At 42.2% G+C, this 17,364-nt stretch overlaps 1 protein-coding gene across 5 annotated transcripts in view; it reads right to left on the bottom strand.

Annotated features, from left to right (window-relative positions):
- The window catches only part of PRR5 (proline rich 5), a 93,475-nt gene that overhangs the window by 24,937 nt on the left and 51,174 nt on the right, over nt 1-17,364 (bottom strand). For all 5 annotated transcript variants that reach the window (XM_074825601.1, XM_074825603.1, XM_074825602.1 and 2 more), the window contains 4 exons: nt 11,448-11,496; nt 10,715-10,772; nt 6,354-6,445; nt 4,074-4,214 (listed from right to left, as the gene is read on the bottom strand). In XM_074825601.1, coding sequence (XP_074681702.1) covers nt 4,074-4,214; nt 6,354-6,445; nt 10,715-10,772; nt 11,448-11,496 — 340 coding nt within the window. The remainder of the gene's footprint in view (nt 1-4,073; nt 4,215-6,353; nt 6,446-10,714; nt 10,773-11,447; nt 11,497-17,364) is intronic.

Genomic DNA, 17,364 nt, shown 5'->3' with positions numbered 1-17,364 from the left:
GACAACAGGCAAGGGAGTTCAAATGAAGCTCAGAGAAGCCAAAAAGGAAACCACAGGTTTTATTTTTCTCTTCAGAGTTTATGTTTAGTGAGGCCTCATCCCTCAGCATGAGATATATTGTGCTGTGCTCTTCTAGGGGTTTTAAATACCACAGGTCACCCAGAGAGATTCTATGAACTCAAATAATCCTGATGTTAACCAAAAGATGCAGATAAACACTCTTTAATTCTTCTCTTCCAACTCTCTCAGACCTCAGGAGAGATACCTGGAGATAAGATGTTCCAGTTTCAGTGGCAAAGGTCTTCTCTGACAACATGCTTTGGGGAGTAAGTCGGATTGTTTATCCTCCGGTGGTAGATTTGCTCTCTTTGGTTCACAGATCATAAAGAAGAAAATTATTTTCTAATCTCTCCTTCTGTTTATCCCTCTCCCTCCACCTTCCTAATTTCACCCAAAGAGAAAGGTCACCGAGGCAAGACTGACAACTCCGTGTAGTTACGTGAGTTCCTGTGCGTCGCTCTGTGCCCAAAAGCAGTTTTAGTTCTTTTACTTCTCTCAGTCACGACTCTGCTCTTGAAGGCCCTGCAACTTCAACAGGAGCATTCTGGAGGCACTTCAGCTTACGTTGCCTATAAGCAGCCACAAAGGATTAACATTTCAGTTTGTAACTGGGTCAGACTATGCTGGCAACTGGAAGTTTGAGTGGTACAAGGCCCTTCTTCCAAGGTGTGATAAAACTCCCACTGACTTCTACAGCACAGGAATATCACTCCTTCCTCCAGTTCTGGGGGACTGCTGCTTTCCCGATAGATTGCTGGTTTGTGATTAGACCAGGTTATAGCACTGGTGAGAAGCAGCTCTGCTGGATTGGAGAACCCAAGTCTAATAATTAACCCGAGGACTAATTTCTGACCCTCTAAATGGAGGGTATCTTACAACAGAGCTTGAGATGTACAATCTGCTATTACAAAACCTGTAACAGAAATGGAGGTTCTTCTTTCCCTCAAAAAGCGACTGCATAGAGAAAAGATTTTCCTTCCCCCCACCCTTATTTTTTTTTTTTTTTAGTCTTTGATTTCTTAAACACAAAGAAATTGAGATATATTGGGCAAATTGTGAGGTATGTGTCAGGTTGGGGACCCCTTCTGCCCAATGTCTATCGTCTCTCATGTCACTGCATGCCAGAGGACTGGGGTGGGTGCTGTACCACATGCTAGGGTCTTAAATGCATGGCTGGTAGGCACGCTGCCAACAAACAGCTTACTGCGGGCAGCAAGAAAGATTTGATGTGAAGAAGGAAAAATCAATCACTCAATGAAGTAAGGGGTGCAACTTCATTTCAGTTCTTTTATTCAGGAGGTCTTCAGCAGGGACTGTTTTATTCTCCTGGCCAGAGCACGGCCAGCTGAGCAAGCAAGGAATGTGTGTGACTTGCACTAGGTCGGTCACTTCACAGAGGTCAATGAAATCACTCACATGCTGAAGCCAGCGAAGCTAACCCAAGCTCAGGTAAAACGTGTTCTTACTGAGCTTTGCCAAATCAGCACCCGCCTCCTGAAAAAGTCCAAGGATTGCTGCAGCTTCCACTTCCTCTTCAAAAAGCTTCCCTTCCCCTCCAGAAGGAAAGTGTCTTCTCCTGACAAACTGACCGAGCTCTTCTCCTACACCATAACAAGCTAAAACATGAGTGATACCAGATGCACCCTGCATTAGTTACCAAATCTCTGCCGCTTTAATCCAGTCTAACAGGACAGACTGGTGCGTGTCAGCATGGGCCTTTTTCAACCTGTGACCTTCAGCTAACATTACAGCTGCTGTCCTGAAGAACACGACCTACTCCTTAATTACGTAACACAGCTGCACATGGCTGTCAAGGACAGAAACGGGGAAACTTAGCACCAAGTTCAACACGTGGTCCAGGGTCGACATCACCAGACTCATCTTCTAGCCACCGGAGTCTGCTCCAGTGTCACTGAGTTTGTTACAGCAGAGATATCCACCGTAGGCAGAAATAGGGATTAGACAATGTCCATGTCAAGACATCATCTCTCAGGCTGGGAAATTCACACACAAACGTCCACCATGTGCTCTTTGAGCAGCTGAATTGTTACGTCTCTTCAGTCCTATTCACATGTTTGAGTTAAAGTAAGTCAAGAAAATTCCATTATCATGCTGCAAATGTATAAAATTTGCTTTTGTCTGTGACATTTGAGTTTGGGAAAAAGACTTTGCTCTGAAATCCAGTTACTGACTAACACTGCTAAGCATGTAAATAGCTCATTCCCAGATCTTCCTCTGACCTTTTCCTGTCATTTCCATTAGCCTTTAAACCACACGTTTGGCAGAGCTACTGCTGAGGAAGGACTTTCACCATCCCCACCCTACAACCATAGGTACCGTGTGCAGGAATAAACACCGAGGGGCAAAGCCCCTCTCATTTCACTATTGATTTCCATCACCAACTTTGCAATGAGGATGGATTTGGCCTTTTACCCTAAACAGGCATCCACCTTGTTAACACTTCTGGTTGTTGAAGAAAGCAGATTTGTGAATAAACTGTTTCTTGTAGCACTGATCCTGGCAAATGACTCCACATCACCTCCTATGAACTTTCTAAATCAGGATGTTACTCAATTCCCGCCTCACCACTGAATTCATTCAAAGCCGGATCCTGCCCATAGCCAGCACAGACTCTTATAAGAAGAAACCACAAAAAAGCTAGCAGATCTGTGAGCAACAACACTGCTGAAGCCTGGTTTCGAATGGACAGTTTACCTTGCATCTAAGAAGGGATGAGGCCTGACAGACACCCTTCCTGGGATTAATGTTTTCACAATGGTCCTCTCTCACGTGGAGTCTCAGGTGTCTATTAACACTGCTGGGTTCACAGTTCAATTATGTGAATTCTTTGATGTCTCATTATGCAGTTAAGCCCGTGCTCCAGTTTTTCCCTGAGGCTCCTCTCCTCTCTCCAGACACTAACCTCCAGGAATCTTAATATCTCCGATATCACTGTCATTGTGCCACAATCAGCCAGCAGCTTCAAGAAGCATTTGGCAAGACGGAGGCTAGGGAGAAGGGAGACAAGGGACAAGCAGGCACTCCTATCACATAAGTATCTTTTCCTGAGAAAACCAGGTTAAACACACCATTACACACTCCAACAAACGTACACTGCGATAGCAGGGGTCAAATATTATTTCTTGACCCAGCAGAGAGAATCTTACTCCTGGCTCCCTTTTCATCACTGGCCTTTAGATTATCCTGCTCTTCAGAACAATTTCAGACACAGAACTAATTCATATGGTAACGAAGGGCAAAGAAACATTTTAAGTGTGAGAAACTATATCCTTTCGTTTGCTGTGAATCTATTTGTTTATAAACAAAGTCACCAGCCAGGAAAATCTCAACTTCCTCACCCCCGAAGAATCCACTCCTGGCTCTCTCCCTCCCTTCTGCCTCATTACCCTTCTCCTCAACACAAGCTTATGCTTTTCTTTAGTTAAGCAAAAAAAAAAAAAAAAAATCTTAAACTTGCCTTTTGTCTGGAATTCCTCTTCTTGATTCTCCTCACTATCAAAAAACCAATAATCTAACACTGAAGGCAAATACCAGTATCCAGTCTTAATGTTTCGGTATCAACAGCTCTGACAGAATTTGGTGCCAGTGACCAAATATGACCATGATTCAACCATAAACTGCATATTCATGTTGTTGCCTACTCCAGACATGCAGCTTCATATCCAGAACTGCTAATGCAGCACCACGCAGCATTTAATGGAAGTCATGTTATTGCCACATACACTGGTCTGCTTGCAAAACCTGGTATTTAAAGGCCCACAGTTTCAAAACGAGTCTTCACTCTCTGACCCTCTGGATCTTAAGGCATGAAATCTACATCTCTATAGTCCCTGCTTTTAGATATTAGGACCACGTTTAATTGCACAGAAGCTCTGGCATTCTGGGTAAGACGTTTTCAATGAATGAGCAAGATCAGAGACTGCTTAAGAAGACTTCAGCAATACTGTACAGAAAGGCAGATAAAAACAGCCTGAGAAAAGAAACCAATTTACCTGGAGTATTAACAGCATCTGAATAATGGAAGGTGGAACTCTGGCTCTGGAACGTGATAATGCATCTTCCAATTTAATGTTGAGGGTAATTATATTCCTAAAATGCAGAAGAGCCAGCTGCCGAACCGAGGGCTCCTTCCCCTTAGAAGCAGAAACAAAGCAAGAGGGATTATGAGCAGCGTAAAAACGAGTTTCAAATCCTCCATCAAAATTCCTTCCTCCACTTCTGAGGGATTACAAGAAGAGTAAACCTGAATGAAAAGCAAAGGAAACATAACAAAGGACACAGAGCAGCCTACAAGTCTGCACAGTGAATCTGATTTGGCTGCAGACAAAGGCTGAGTCTGGGTGTGAAGATGATGAAGGGCTGGGGAATCACACCTGAGCACAGGATATCTATGACTATTTTGCATTTTAACAGTAATGAAATGTATCATATGCTTTAAAAAAAAAAAAAAAAAAAAGCAGGGTTGAAAAAGGGTTGAATTTTCATTATTTCTCAAGATTTTGAGTACTGGCTGGGTACTGTCTTCAAATTCTGGTGGGAATCCTGACTCAGCCCACCTGTGAATCCTCCTTTTCTCTACAGTTTGGCAGACTTCACTGTAAGGCAGGAGCAGAACTGAAGTTTCATACTGCATTTTCAAAGACACCTTTTTGCAGTTCAAGAATACCTTCTCACTGAAGAAAGTCTCATCCGAAGAATACCTCGCTAGCTCTGCCTGCGGAGATTAACAGCGCTTGCCTTGCGAGGAGGTGTAAAATAATTTCTGGCATCAGGGTTTCTTCCTTGGGTATATATGGCTGTACATATATATTCTTGCTTTCAGTTGTAAGTACTGCCAGCCAAATATTAACGCTTCTGGAAAGTCTGGTATTGACTTATCTTAGTTTGGAATAAAGAAGCCTGACCCAACCCCACCCATTCCTTTCACTTTGTTAATTATTTATACTGAAGGAAAAAAGAAGGCCCCAAATCTGCTTCATTTGCTAATGAATAGAATTTACAAAAGCACATGAGCACCAGCTGGGCTTTTGGAAGTAACCTCAGAACATCAGGCACCTAGATCTGTTTGAAATTACATGGGACTTAGGTTCCTTTGAAAATTCAAGTAATTATTTCCATCTGAATGGTGAGGAGACTTGTGTAGCTAAATTATTTTCAAGGGCCTCAGGAACACAACAGTGAAAACGGGTATTTGGTGCAATTATCAAAAACATCTGAGTGAGTTCTAATTTAGTCAAGAGCTTTGGAAAACCAGGTTGAGAGCCTACCTCTATCTCTAGGTGCCCAAATGCCTTGAATTTAAATTATGTGGCACTCAGAAAAATCTCCCATCACGTTCTAACAGGTTTTTAATACCATCTTATTTCTATCGTTTTAAAGTTTCTACTGGTAAGACACAAGTCAATGGGTGAGGTAGCCCTGTATGTTTATAGAGGTCTTCTCTTTCAGAATCAAATTCTGTGTAAAGTTGCAGCTTTTCCACTGAATTCAGACCTCATGCCTGTAATTATCTGCAGGTGCAAATGGTAATATCGTTAACATTCGGACAATCATTTTAGGCATAAAGTCCATTTGGAAAAATGGGAGGTTTCTGAAGTTTCCCAAAATATGTTTAGGCACCAAGCTGCCTCTAAAATCTGTAGGCACCTAGGAACAACTCCAGGAGGTCACATATACCTATCTGGTACAGACTTCCTTGGGACTTAAGTGATAAAGAACACCCTGTGGCCATCACTAAATTAGAAGACTGAGCCTTCATCCCAATCAGATCAAGTACCTATTGTGGATTTCAAATTACCAGAGTCGTATTCTGTGCTCATGTAAACTGGTCTAACTCCACTGACTATTGCCGTCCACTTAGAGTAGCACAGAATTTGATCTCAGAAATGCAATTCGTTTCAAAAGTGGAGATACTTCAGAGACAAATTCATGTTGTAGAGAACGAAATGCATATATTTAAGTCAACACAGCTCCACTTACTTCAGTTTATCATTCACAGCCTTTTTTGACTTTTAGTGTGAGCTGGCAGGAGGACTAAGCATCCTCCCCGCACTCCACTTTTGTTCTCAGAGTTCCCCTTCATCTTTTTCACCCAAGCACTTCAAACCTGTTTGCATAAGTAACTTATTTGCATGACATGACTATACAGAACAGCTGCACTGGGAGGTTGGCCCAAGGAGAGAGAGTTAAGGATTGCATCAATCTGTTGATGAACCAGTAAAGTTGCTTTTTCCAGTTTTTCAAGATTCTATAGTAACAGAGTAATTTTTCACCTGCACAGGATAGAAAATAGCCTGAAGCATGGGCAGGACATCACTGAAGAAAAAATCCCAGGTTTCAGCTAAGGTATCCAGTAGTTTCTGCCCTGCAAAAACACAAAACAAACTAGTGAACCGTTTAGGTTGTAATCAGCTAACTGCAGAGACTGAAACATGGAGGTAACAATGTGAATCTGCTATTATACACAAAGATGAATCATGTACCAGCTACTATTAGCAGTATGGAATTAGTACTCCTGTCGGTGTATCAGATCATTCAGTATTTGTCTTTTCAGGTGACACATCTAATAGTCCCAGTAAACTCAGCGACTCTGAGGTTAAAGCTTACTCAGAAAACCCCTGTAAAGAATAAAGACTAATAGCCCAGGTTACCTCCTCCTCTTCTTGAAGTAATAGCTACTCGACAAGACCGTGGAGGAGAGCAGTAGGAGGAGGAGACAGCAGGTTAAACCTGGAAGCATTCCTGCAGAGAAATCTCCCCCACCGTGCTCCCCTCTGCCCTCCAAGCTGCAAGGCAGCAGAGCAAGCTGGGTTCTGTGGAGATGCTCCACAAAGCGTCCCCTCAAATCGATCCCTTATCTTCCCTGTATCTCCACTTTACATAGAAAGTCTCACCCAAGACCTATGGAAGAAGACAATGGTGTTGCAGCTGTTTTTTACTGTAACTTTTAAAGGATGCAGACAAAACCTCCTACGATGCAAGTTCCACGTGGCCAGCAAGGCCTTTGTCCCCAGTGGAAGCCTCCCCAGTGGAGACTGGAGAAGCTCTGGCCAGGCCATACAACCAAGTCAGACACCAAGTTCCTCACAGAACATTTTGTAAAACACAGAAGCAAATGCAGGAGCTGAGATCTATGGGAAGTCTGGCTTGAGAGGTGCCTGCTGGCTTCAGATCCCTGTTCCCCAAAGGGCCTGTGGGACCTTGGCTTTCTGGGGAACAAAAACGCCCCTGCCCCAACTATGAAAGGAGAGCAGTGCCACTGCATGTCCATCAGCAAGTACTATGGAGAGAAACACCTCACTGACTATGAGGCGTTCAGACAAGAGTATGACTTACCAGGAAGCAAATTCCATAGCAATCAACCAATATTACTATTGGTGTCAGAATCAGATACTATTCTTAATTTTTGTATTACAGCATTACTTAGGGCCTGAGTCAGGGAACACTTTGCCCAGAATTACACACATATCACAAAGAGACTCTGCATGAAAGCATCTATGCTCAAAGTTAGCCAAGTGCCAATCCTTATTATGGGATAGTTGATCTCCCTGCATTATAAAGCACGTGACAAACAGCACCAGCTCCAGCCTATCTGCAACTCCTGAATTATTCCTGGGTTGATGACTTTCAGTGACAAATGTGGATCACCATGCTCTACTGCAGCTGCTGGCTTGTGAACCACGCCAAGGTCTTCGTTTCTGCACCACCAGGCAGGAGTTCTCTCTGTCCTACACACTCATGCACAAGACTGAAAAGGGTGTTTTTTAAAAATTTGTCTTGCATTAGTTCACACAGCAGGGAACCAGGTCCAAAATTTCCTAGCAGCTGTAGCAGTGATAATAATAATAATAAATACTGTTGCATTATAACCTCCATATACTAGTGTCTGAAACACTAAAGTGTTTCAAAGATCTAAATCCAGTCATGAAGGAGGAGCCCAACCGCTCTATGCCTTGAGGGCAGAGTTTTAAAAAGAGTTAAATATGTTACTTGCCCACGAGTTGAGGTTAAGTGGAAACTAAGCCCTTACAAATCTGGCTCCAGGTGTGGGCGCTGAACGTTGGTCCTTTTCAAATCCTGCTGCTAGAATTGCATGAAGTCAAATTACCCTGTTGAGATAAACATGCCTCTACTGTCGCACACTCTTTTCATCCTGTGGGCAGCTTGGTTTGTGAAGTGATGGATCTCTGTACAGCAGCTCAGAAAGGCTGCCGAGTTAACTGCCTTTGCCAGGCAGTTTTTTGCTGGGGGCTGTGGAAGAATTCCTACGGTTTGTTGACGATGAGCATCTTTCACTCCAGGTCCTTTCAAGAATATGTTTGTTTTACCGTGTCCTTTCAAGAATATGTTTGTTTTACCGTCAGGCAAAGATCCCTACATTTACCATAAGCATTTCCAGGAAGCTGGGTTATTCTAAATGCTTATTTTAAGGAAGCACAATATAGCCAGTTTTGTGTGATGTAAAAATGCATATAGTACTTTTCACAGCGCTTCTACAAGTTAATTGAAACTTCTGAAAGAAATATAAGAATAAAAAAATCATCGTTTCAAAACAAAAGCTAAAATTTTCAAAACCTCCTGCAGGACAAAAACCCTCTAAAGTGGGCTCTGAAGTGACCTTTTTCCTCTTTTGAAAACTTCAACACCAACTGGATAGGTAAACTCAAACCACGGGATGTGGGACAACCTGAGGTTTGAGGGCAGGACCGCTGCTGCTGCAGACCCAGGAAGGGAGCCCAGCTCAGAATGGGAGCTCTCGAGATTTCTGCTCTCCCAACTTTGTCTCAGGTGTTTTGGGAGCTGTGGGGCCACTGAGTAGGGGATGGACTCTGGGGTGCTGCTGCCTCTGCTGCCAGGAAACCCAAATTCCAACCCTGGAAACTCACATCAGTCAACAGCTAACAGAAAGCTGTCTGTCAGAAAAACCTCTGCCTCTGAATGAGAGTCCTAAATTACAGCTACCCTCTCCTGGTAACTTGCCCCTTTTAGTGAGCTGGAATTTCCGAGGATGGACTTGGAAAAAAAAAAAAAATTAATTCTCACCTTACCACCATTTCTGACCAGATGTTAAAGGGCAACCACAAAATGATATACCAAATTCAAAACCAAAATAAACTTAACAGCTTGCTGAAATTTTGTATTTGCTAAACATGCTCCTACATTTGAAAGCCATTTAGTGGTCTCACATTTCAGTTTTTCATCTCAGCTTTGATCTCAAACATCAGAGATAGTATTTTTGATTTTCAAGCTAGTAAAACCAGAAAAAAAAGGGGTTGGACTTCGGTAGGTCTCTGCATCTAATTTGCTGATTTGATACCTAAAAACCAACTTCCTTTATGATTTACAAAGCAGCTATGAAGGCCTTGAGATCCTTACAGCTCCCCTGTGCTCTCCAAGCTGTTATTTCATGTAACTGAGGAATTCTGTTCAGCTTAAAGAGTCTGGGTACTTTTTGGGAGGTATTTTTTAACGTGAAATTTGTTCTCCTTTTTGCAGTGTTCAGGGCTATTGTCATCAGAAAAGCTGGGTCCCACAGCACCATCTTAATCTGATCAACTGTACTGTCAGTAATGAAAGGTCACATTTAGGATTTATAGATAGCTGAAAGTAATGGAAATGGTTGTCTCCAGGCTACTGTTTAAACAGTGTATTTAGACTAAGTGGTATTATGACTGCAGCTTTGGAAAAGGAAAGATGCATTTCTTTAAAATTGCCTCAAGACTGCCCAAAGATCTTCAGGCTGTTTACGTGGGCAATAATTCCTGAAGATATTCTGAAACCATTTCACCCTCTGATGACGTAGAGAATCATAGAATCGTTTAGGATGGAAAAGACCTTTAAGATCACCAAGTCCAACCCCAAACTGCCAAATCCCAGTAAACCCTGTCCCTAAGTGCCACATCTACACGTCTTTTAAATACCTCCAGGGATGGTGACTCAACCACTTCCCTGGGCAGCCTGTTCCAGGGCTTGACAACCCCTTCAGTGAAGAAGTTTTTCCTAATATCCAACTTAAACTTCCCCTGGTGCAGCTTGTATGCCTACATCTAGGACACAGCGGCACATCTGAATGCTGTACAACAGCATAAGACACAAAATGAGGGTGACTGTAAAATGACACATAGGGGGGAGGTTATCCTCGATGTTTACTTCTATAAGGGGACATCTCCAGAAGGTGCAGATAGACAAATGGAGCCTTGACTCCAAAAAAGAGACAGTGGCTGACCTCGTTTATGTACGCGTGAATCCAGAATAACTCTTAAAATAACCTACAGTGTTATTTTGGACTTAGCCAGACACTTCACCTAACTGCAATCTCGGTGCTTAGTTTTTTGTTTATTAAGATATCTCACTCTATTTTTCCACTTTTCCTTAACGCTGAGCAGGCTCTAACCGAAGGAGGAGGAGTGTCCATGCTGGAGGTCATCTTTCCTATAGTCCCTCGCTGCTGCTCTAGGCAAGCGCCTCTCCCCGGTGAAGGGCAAGGGGAACACCAAGGCAGGACACAACAACAGACTGACACAAGCTAACCCACAGTCCCGGGAAGAGAGCGGAAAGCATCACGCTGCCTCCAGAACGCATCTGCTAAAACTCCTGCGACAGACATAGATAGCCATGCTAAAATCCAAGTTACCTTCGTAAAACCGGATCTTGTCCCTTAGGATCACCATGCCTTTTGTGAGCAGCTGATTCTGTAAATAAAATACAGACTATCTTTACTCAATTCTGTACTTCCCTACAGCCATTTCATCTCACATTTTGTTCATTCTTAACTTTTGACAATAACGGGCGTCTTTTATTTTAACAGTCAGTCATCAAAGGACTCCTCCTGTGTCCATCTTGCTTAAATCACTTGGGACACTCGTCAGATGATGATATAATCACCTACTGCTTTCAGGACACAGCACATATTCTGCGTGGTACAAAGTGCTTCTCAAACTTCAAACGGCTGACCCCCAAAGCATGTTCTCTTGTCTTAGAGAAGCAGAAAGGATACTGCTTCAATGGACAGTCTGTACTGACCACTGAATGTCTTTCCTAGTAGCTATACTGCAACAAACTTAACTGGTTTACTCGGGAAGTTCAATTTTAAATTAAAAGAGAATGTCTGGAGTCTGCTGAAAGACAGCAATGTCATACAGAAACACAGTGACTGCACAAATCCACTCCACGGCTTGGGCTTTCGCTATCTAACTATATATAGATATAAAATCTCATTAGTCAATAGATGACAGAACACAGAGAAGTCAGTGGACATCTCTGAATGGTTTCAAGGGGCTCCAGACCAGCATTTAGAGTGGGTAAAATGATTTTGCTCAGTAGCATACAACAAAATCTGATTTAAATGAAAGAAAACACATGCCTACCTGTAGATATTCAGTGAAAAAGGATCCCAGTTCTGTTTTCAATAATTGCCTGTATTAAAAAGAATAAGAAAAGGATCTGTGTAATCAGCAAATCATATTAGCTGTCTACTGCATGGAAAAGGGGAAGTCACTAATAGCAAAATATTTTCATATGAGCACAAATCCTGTCAATAATGCCTAACAATAGAGCAAACAGGGTCAACAGTACCAAGACTCCCAACCAGCATTTCTGTGTGTTGAAAAATATCTGCTGTGCTCTTAGATGGCTCAGTTGCCTGAGTACATATGAAAGAAAATTGAGATTCGACGGAAAGAGGATGCTTTCCATCCTACATCTAATCCTTTTAAAAATGCTTGAATTGTTGTCCCGCTGAGCCAGGGCTTCAGTGGCACCTGGTGTTGCAGACGTGGGAGAACTCCTGGTGCTCTCTGACCATCTGTGGGGCTGAGCCAAAAACTGAGCGTGTGACTTAGGCTGACACGTTCAGAGCCGAATCAGCCCTGTCCCGCCCAAGGTGGAAAAAAAGAGCTGTGACAAAATGTTTAGAGAGAAACCTGAAGCAAGATGACATTCTGTGGGGTTTGTCGCAGGTGTGACACTCGGCCAGTTTTCACTGAAAGGGTCACGATCTTCCACTCAGGAGACTCACGACAGCTGAAGTTTCATACGGTTTCAGTGAAAAAGCAGGTAGGAATGTAACAGTTAACCCTGCCTTTCATGATCCCACTACACTAAAACCTACAAGGCAACCTCAGAGAGCAAACCAAACTCCCATGCAAAAAATCTCTCGCAAACAAGCCTCAAATTCAGAACCCGAATTCAACCTGATCCGCAAGCCCAATGTTTGTATCCAGGTAAAACTCACTACACTGCTAGAAAGCTGTACGTCATTTAAGTCCCACACGTGGGATGCTAGACATGCTTCTCTGCGCTCAGGTCACTGCTGACTTGCATAAATGACAGCTTGGACCTTATAGAATTGTAGCCCCAGCTGGGTTTTCTGAACACGTGCAAATCTGGCCTAGAGCCCTTTTGGAAACCTGTCTCTGTGTGACCACCCCAGGTCCCATGAAGAAATGAGGTCAAATTCCACTTAAAATCTAACCACACGCTTCAATTAGGGTAGTTATGTAAATTATACATTCAGTAGCATGTTATCATCTATCCCTTTGGGTTATGTCTTTAACTAACAAATAACTAATTAATCAAATTATTTAACTAACAAACAAATACATGTCTGGTTTTAAAAGTCCAGCATATCCCTACGCTCCATGAAAAAGTCTGCAGGAGTTGGAGCCATTCTTTTTAACACCAACACACTTCAGCACAGTCTCTTGAGATCTTCTGAGAGTTCAGGGAAAGGAGGAGCAGGTCAATCTTTAGGAGGCCGAAATACAATATCTTATTTATTTATCCTTAAGCACATGTCCACACTGATCTCATAGCACCCTGTGGAAACACTCTAGACATAAATGAAATAGAAAATAAACAAAAGGAAGGGGCTTTTCAGACGCCCCTAAGCATCAAAACCCTTTTCAGCTAGAAACCTGATTAATTCAGATGAACTACCTATGGACAAAAATTTTCAAAGCCAGCTCAGGCTTTGGCCATAGGTCTGTCACTGCCATGAATGGCCACTGTATGGCTAGTCCCCTGGCACGCTGTGGCAACATATGGGAGAGGACAACCCTTGCAGTGCCCTGGGACTCCATCCTCAACAGTACCTGCTGACAATCCCTTGGCAGGGGTTAAAACCGACCTCCCCCAAAGACTGTTGAAGTCGTAAAGCCTTAACAGGATGTCAATGAGTACAAGGATGCTGCAGCCAGACCATGGCATGCTTACTGGAGGTGGAAATACACTCTCCAAGTGGTGTGATTTTTTTCTGGATCGCAAGCCATGGCACTAAAGGTTTTTCTTACTTTGAACATGGATGGATAAACCCTTTTTTGGTTGAAATAACAAGAAAGTTGCAGTTTTGAGTTCTCTGGTAATTTATTCCCAGATATCTCTTTGTGCCACTATTTCAAAAAAATACTGATACTTTATGCTGACAGGTTTTTCTTAATATTCTACCCTCTCCTCAAGCTAGCAGCTCTTTGAAGTCTGGTCCTACATTCCTCGTAGCCTTGAAGAGGTGATTTGCAAAGACTTTCTCATTTCATATTTTAGGTTCTACTGATAATTCCTGGCATCTAGGGCAGAAAATACAAAACAATGTTCTACTTATCCAATAACTAGCCCTCTGATAAAACAAAATCCCACCACATTTTCATTTTTTCAGCTGCAGATGAACCAAATGACCAGCTTGTAGTTAATGATATGCACTGGAGTGCATCACACCAAGCAGCACTACGGCTACATTTGCATCTCTGTTTACAGGGTAGAAGAACTGACAACACAATTAATGTGCCTTGCTTTCTGAATCCCTAATAATACAGATACTTCACGCTACTTAATTAATTTCTAGTGAAATAGTCAGGCCCTCAGGCCACATCAGAACACTGGTGTTTGATGTTCTCTGCACCCATATTAATTTAAAAGAGATCCACAACAAAACTGGATCCAAGACATCGCTTGCAATTTTTTCATCCTTGCTTAATTTCCTTTAACAAAAATCAGTTAGGTTGTCACCTGTCAGATCCTGGATAACTCAGATTACTGAATAACCTTATGTGGACATCATGGTGGAATCCAGGTAAAAATTGGATTAAACCTAAAAGAGATCCCTGATCAGAGAGCAGACCTCGCTTCAAGTGCATCTGATTTTGAAGCCAGTCACTTTGCGCTCCTATGAAGCTCCTGTATCACTGGTATCAGGTCTTCATTGCCTGTTTAATGACTTCAAAAGTTAAGATGATAATATAAATTCACATTTGCTAAAATATGCTAAAACAGCTCCTCACTTTTTTGTATCTTCCTGCTGCAGCTTCTTTGGTTCATTTTGAAATTAACTCTTGCAGTGTGACTCAGAATGGAAAATCTAACTCTCTGTAATATCTGTTAAATAAAATTAAATGAAGCAAATGGAAACAAGTGATTTTACTGGGTTTGAACTCCTGCTGCAAAAGAGGAAATACCACTAAAATGTGCTTTGTTTGCATCAAATCAGTATCCTGAAACTCAGAAAAGAGGCATCTATAAATATGTATTAGCTTTAATACAGGACATCCTGTTTCCACTGTGTTTCCCTTTCCTTCTTTTTCTTCCTTGATTTACAAGTGGTGTAAATAAACACTCTGAAATGACATATGGTACATGAAACGAAAAAGGAAAAAGCACTATACGATTACTACTATCACACACATGCACCAAGAGAAATACTAAGTACATGCATATAGATTTTTATTACCTGACTTCTGCATCAATCCCCTATTAAATCCCCCAGTAAGGGCTCAGAAATAGTAACGTACAGGCCACACACTGGTGATACTCCCAGTTCCTGGAGTATCTTCTCACCTCCCGACTGTACTTCATTAGCTTTAGCAGAGTTATTCGGGAGTTACAGCAATAGGAAAGAGACTGAAACCACACACTGGTTTTCTTGGTAACAGGGCTTCTGAGTGCTACATAAGTCCATATTTAAGGCCACTTTCTAACGCCGGAATGCAAGAATGGTGTCAAAAGGCATTGGTGTAAACGAGTGGCAGCTTTTATGAGCCAAACCCAGAAAAAAAGTAAATGGTCCTGTACAGATTTGCACCCACTGATGTTTTCTTAAATAATCAGTGCACACATAATCAGAGTTCAAAGCCTCGAGACGTATGTTCAGAAAAGGAAGTTACACGTATTTGCTTGCACATGTGACACACAGTAGTGGAATGAATATACGTGACAGTCCTGAGTCAAAACAATGGTGTGCAAATATTACAGGCATAACCTAACTGTTCAAACATTTACACCTGGTCTGAGAGTCAACTTGGATATTCAGGGTTTAATTATGAAAAGTATCCCTGAATCTACTCTAATTAAAGTGGTAAAATAAAATAACTTCTTTCACTGTCCTGTAACCATTGAAAAAAGTTACTAATACTAGCCAATTACCTGAATGCTTCCACACTCAAATTCTGCCCAGTGAAAATAATGACTATTTGTTTCTTTTTATTCAGGTACTTGTGGGGAAAATGCACCTAAAACAATCATAAGGCAAATACATACTTGTTCCACTTCTGAGGTCATGTTTATGAATCAAATATTTTTGCATTCAATAACATTAACCCAAAGCTATTTTGAATTAAATAACCACAGGATTAAACCACATATTTTTGGTCTGTGTCAAATCCGTAGTTTCATAGTTAGGTTTTGAGCTGAATTTAAGGGAGGCAAAAGGGCTTTGGTTGCAAATAGTCAGGAGGCCCTAAAACGTTATCGACTGCGGTCAGCAGTAAAATGAAGCCCACAGCAGGAGTGCAGCAGCTTCTGGAAAGAAAGAGGCTGTGGCTGCACGTGGGAACGGGCATGCTTAAAAAATACCACTACCATGCCCTGCTCTAGAGACAGATCTTCCGGCTGTCGTGTGCTCCTCGCCCACTCGCGGTTTTCTCATCTGAGCTTTTTTCTGTGAATGAAGCAGGCGGGACACGCACGAGAAGCTTGACAAAAACAAACTCAAGAGTTGTCACTGAGAGGATGGACGCCTTTTGACAATAAATCAGAAGGCTGTTCATGTCAAGAGGAACCAACCTCAAAGCAGCAGTAGACAAGACCCAGTCTCGAAAGCCACGCTGCACCTCGCCAAAGGCTCTCTCATCCCAGGAGAGTTACGCTGCTGATGCCTCATTTACAACAGCAGCTTTCTGGCTCATTCGAGATTTCGCAATATTTTTGTCCATCAGCTCAGGAATGAGTCACGTTGTTCTCCCCCAAGCACAGCAAACCTGAGCGATCAGCTGAGATAACAACAAAGCAGCGTTATCCTTACCCTGACAAAAAGAAATGGGCCTATCATGAGGCAGCAAAGCCCACCAAAAAATGGAAAAAAAATCACTCTGTTTGCAGTCAGCTTGCCTGTTTGGTTGCCTGGGATGTTGCAATAAATTCAGCACAACTATATTAGCAAGCATCATCATGCTGTAGGGCTTATACCCAGGTAAATAAAAGCAGAATCTGGGCACATTTCACCAAATAACATCTATGTATCTTCTATTTGTTGGTTCATACAAGATTATATTTGTCTCTGTCATATCAGCAGATGATTTTTCCTCTTCTGTCCTTCACCAGCAGACGAGCATCCTGAGGCAAGTGCATTGGGCCAGGAAATCTCAGCCCAGAACTACCATTTTTTGTCATTCAGATAAAGCTGAAGAATCCTAACTGCACTTACAGTAATAACGATCAACCATTATTCCAATAACTAACTCAAAATGATTGATGGATCATGCTAACTGACAGCCATCCTAGAAAAGCTATTCTTTACATGTCATTTTCTCCCCAGAGAAGTAAGAAATAACTGGAGAGTAAGTTTCTCTTGATTTTAAAAAGACAGAGAGAGAGGGGGAAAAGAGAGATCAGAGGCCAAATGTCATCCACCTGGACTCCTCTGAAGATATTCCCCCAATTAAAGGAACCAGACTGCACCAGCTATCCCAGACTGGGAACCACACAGGGACAGATAATTCCAGAATATCTGCATATTTTGTGGGTTTTGTCAGACTCCAGTGCCTGGATAGAGTGGGAATAAACAGTAAGGGAAAGGGAATCACTGAGGCTCTTATCTGAAGATGGCCAGGGCATGTAATAAGCTGTCTGTCCTTTGTCAGTGCAGCTTCTTTTCCACCGTTTATTCTTCAAAGCGTTGGGACAAATTTCTAAAAGGAAATCTGCTACTTTGCCCTTGTCAGTGAGAGAGGGTTTAGTAAATAGTAAGTGCTAGAAAAAGTAGTAAAAAGTGCTGCAAATCCAGATATCGCCTTATCT

Source organism: Strix aluco, chromosome 5 (assembly GCF_031877795.1).
Source record: "Strix aluco isolate bStrAlu1 chromosome 5, bStrAlu1.hap1, whole genome shotgun sequence".
Taxonomy (NCBI): domain Eukaryota; kingdom Metazoa; phylum Chordata; class Aves; order Strigiformes; family Strigidae; genus Strix; species Strix aluco.
This window is presented reverse-complemented; position numbering and strand designations above follow the sequence as displayed.